Below are 2,798 nucleotides of genomic sequence, written 5' to 3' on the forward strand. Positions count from 1 at the left end.
TTCTGTTAGACTATTGGCTTTGAATTTGAATTATTAGCTGTATGGCACAAAATAAGCAAGATTAGATGTTATCCTTTATTAGTCACATTTTCTTTTATCCTTCTCTGGGTATTTTTTTTTTTAAGTGACTTACGTGAAGAATTAACAGACACGTATCCATTCTCTTGTCCTCAATATTTCTTGTTTTCATCCTTAGTAGATGCATTTTGTAGTGAAGGCAGGTACAGAAAAATAAAACTCTAATTAATATCTATTGTTTGATATTTTCCTGAAAATTCCCAGAATGCGCGTGTGTATCTCATGGGTTTTGATACAGTAGACAACTGGGTTGAGCACAGGAGGCACCAATAAGTAGACGTAGCCCATACTGACCTGAACCACAGGTGGGGCATGCTTCCCAAAGCGGTGAATGATGGACACACCCAACAGGGGGATATAGACCAGCAGCACAGCACAGATGTGGGAAACACATGTGTTGAGGGCCTTGACTCGTTTCTCTTGGGAGGCAATGCCCAGCACTGTGGTCAGGATCTTTACGTAGGAGAGCAAGATGAGCATGGAATCAACCCCAAATGTGATGACGATGACAACAAGTCCTAAGAAGCTATTAATACGGTGGTCAGAGCAGGAAAGCTCAATAATATCTGGGTGTAGACAGTAGGAATGGGAAAGCACATTGGCCTCACAAAATTTTAGTCGCTTAATGAGAACAGGGGCTGGAATGAGAACAATGATTGCTCGTAAAACAAACGCCACAAAAATCTTCACAATGGAGGCATTGTTGAGGATGGCATTGTATCTGAGAGGGTTAGAGATGGCTACATAGTGGTCAAAAGCCATAGACAGTAGGATACCTGACTCCATCATGGAGAAGATGTGAATAAAGTACATCTGGGTAAGGCATGCATCACAGTCTATTTCACGAACATTGAACCAGAAAAGCTTAAGAATGGTAGGTAAAGTGGTAACACAGAGGCCCAGATCACTGACAGCCAGCATGAAAAGGAAGAAATACATGGGTTCATGAAGTGATTTTTCCATCCTGATCACCATCAATATGGTGCTGTTGCCCATTATGGCAGTCAGATATAAGGCACAGAAGAGGATGGAGATCTGTGGATGATAAACCTCCAAGCCAGAGAAACCAGAAAGCAGAAAAGTTTGGAAATCACTGCTGTTGAATAGTCTCATAATAGATGTGTGCAATTATTAAATATTTATCCTTAAAATTACAAAGAATTGATTGTTATATTATCATAACAGTCATTATCTTCCATTTCTCTAATTCATCTCTCTACTTTAATCTGATAAGTTCATCAATTTATAAGCCTTCCCTATGAATCTGTGCTAAATGAGTCTTTTCTGAACTTGGCATTATTTCTAGAAATCACATCAAATCTATGACTCACTTTTATCATTCTTTATCTTTCATTTAGTTGAATAAATGGTTAAATGTAAAACTAATCATAATTAAATATTTAAATCTTTACAGGGTAAATAAAGACTCATCTACATGAATAAAAATTGGGCAAATAGCTATAAACATATTAAAAAATAATAAGTTTTATGTGACAGTAGCTCCCTTTCAATTGCAAAACATGTTATAATGCGTCCATGATAAAAACAATACAACACTGGGTCAAAATTTAGCAGAATTACCAATGGAACAAAATTGTTATTCCTACAAAAATCTGTAGTATGATGGATAATTTCATGCACAATAAAGGAAATGCCATAACAAGATGATCAAGGGACTAACTGATAGTAGAAAATATCAAATATTTTTTAAAACTTTCTGATTATCAGCTTATGGAGCAAGCCTAAGAAATTTCAGATAAACATTAACAAATATGAAGTGGAAATATTTGTTCAATATTGTAATGTAATATAAATGAGGAACCATAAGATATGATCAAACATAGATGACATAATTGAAAAAAAAAAGAATACATAGGTAGAAATTTTATATATATTGGTTCCAAGTTAAGGTTGTATCAAATTATCAAGTATCTTAATCATCCTTAAGCAACTCTGATGTTTAATATGTAAAAATAAAGGAGAAACACCATGTTCTTACTAATGAGCAATCTATCAGGCTAAGGAAAAATTTCCTTTTTCAAATTTAAAATATAAGAAATCCTTTCATTTTTGTCACTGATATTTACAAATGTAAGCTTAAGTATAATTCATTAATTCCTTAATTAGTATCTAACTTAACACCTCAAATTAAATTATTTTCATCTTTTGATTACAGCCACATTAAAGTGATTCATTTGAGAAAATTCAAAGTACCTTAAACACTATAATTTTCCTTTTCTCTCAAGGGTGACAGAAAATATAGATTTCCTTTCAGAAGTGATGATATAACAGGATCACTTCTAAATCACCTCTTTTAAATAGTACTCTAGTGACAAGGGCTGAATGTCATAGTGTGTGTATATATATATACCCATGAATGCTGCATGCTCTCACATGTATGTTTGTGAGAGTTTATGTATTATATAGTCAAGCAGAGCCTCTAAGCACATGAGGAGAATCTCTAAGGGTCTGGTAGTCACAAAGCAATTGTGCAATGTAAACCACAGTTAAAATAGTTGAGATCCCAACCCTATGTGTTGTTTTTTCATTTTTTTAAAAATAGCTAAGTCTGCAATAAATTCCCCAAGTGCCAAAGTTTGCAGTTGTTAGTCAGGAATAAGGGCTGCTCCTTTTCTAATTAGCAAGAATTTAAGTAATGAAACACACATATATACATAGCTTCATAGATGTATCTTAAAACAGAGTGCTGATATAAAATA

General features: G+C 34.0%; 1 protein-coding gene across 1 annotated transcript; it reads right to left on the minus strand.

The window, feature by feature from the left end:
• Window positions 1-243: 243 nt before the first annotated feature.
• Window positions 244-1,074, minus strand: LOC101440115 (olfactory receptor 51G1-like). The gene has a single exon (XM_004475353.3). It carries the CDS (start codon window positions 1,072-1,074, stop codon window positions 244-246), a length of 831 nt encoding a protein of 276 aa, XP_004475410.3.
• Between the last annotated feature and the right edge of the window lie 1,724 nt (window positions 1,075-2,798).

The sequence above is a fragment of the Dasypus novemcinctus genome, chromosome 10, assembly GCF_030445035.2.
Source record: "Dasypus novemcinctus isolate mDasNov1 chromosome 10, mDasNov1.1.hap2, whole genome shotgun sequence".
Classification (NCBI taxonomy): Eukaryota; Metazoa; Chordata; class Mammalia; order Cingulata; family Dasypodidae; genus Dasypus; species Dasypus novemcinctus.

Excerpts from the sequence above, each read along its gene's own strand:
- LOC101440115 (XM_004475353.3), bottom strand. The coding sequence starts at position 1,074 with ATGGGCAACAGCACCATATTGATGGTGATCAGGATGGAAAAATCACTT.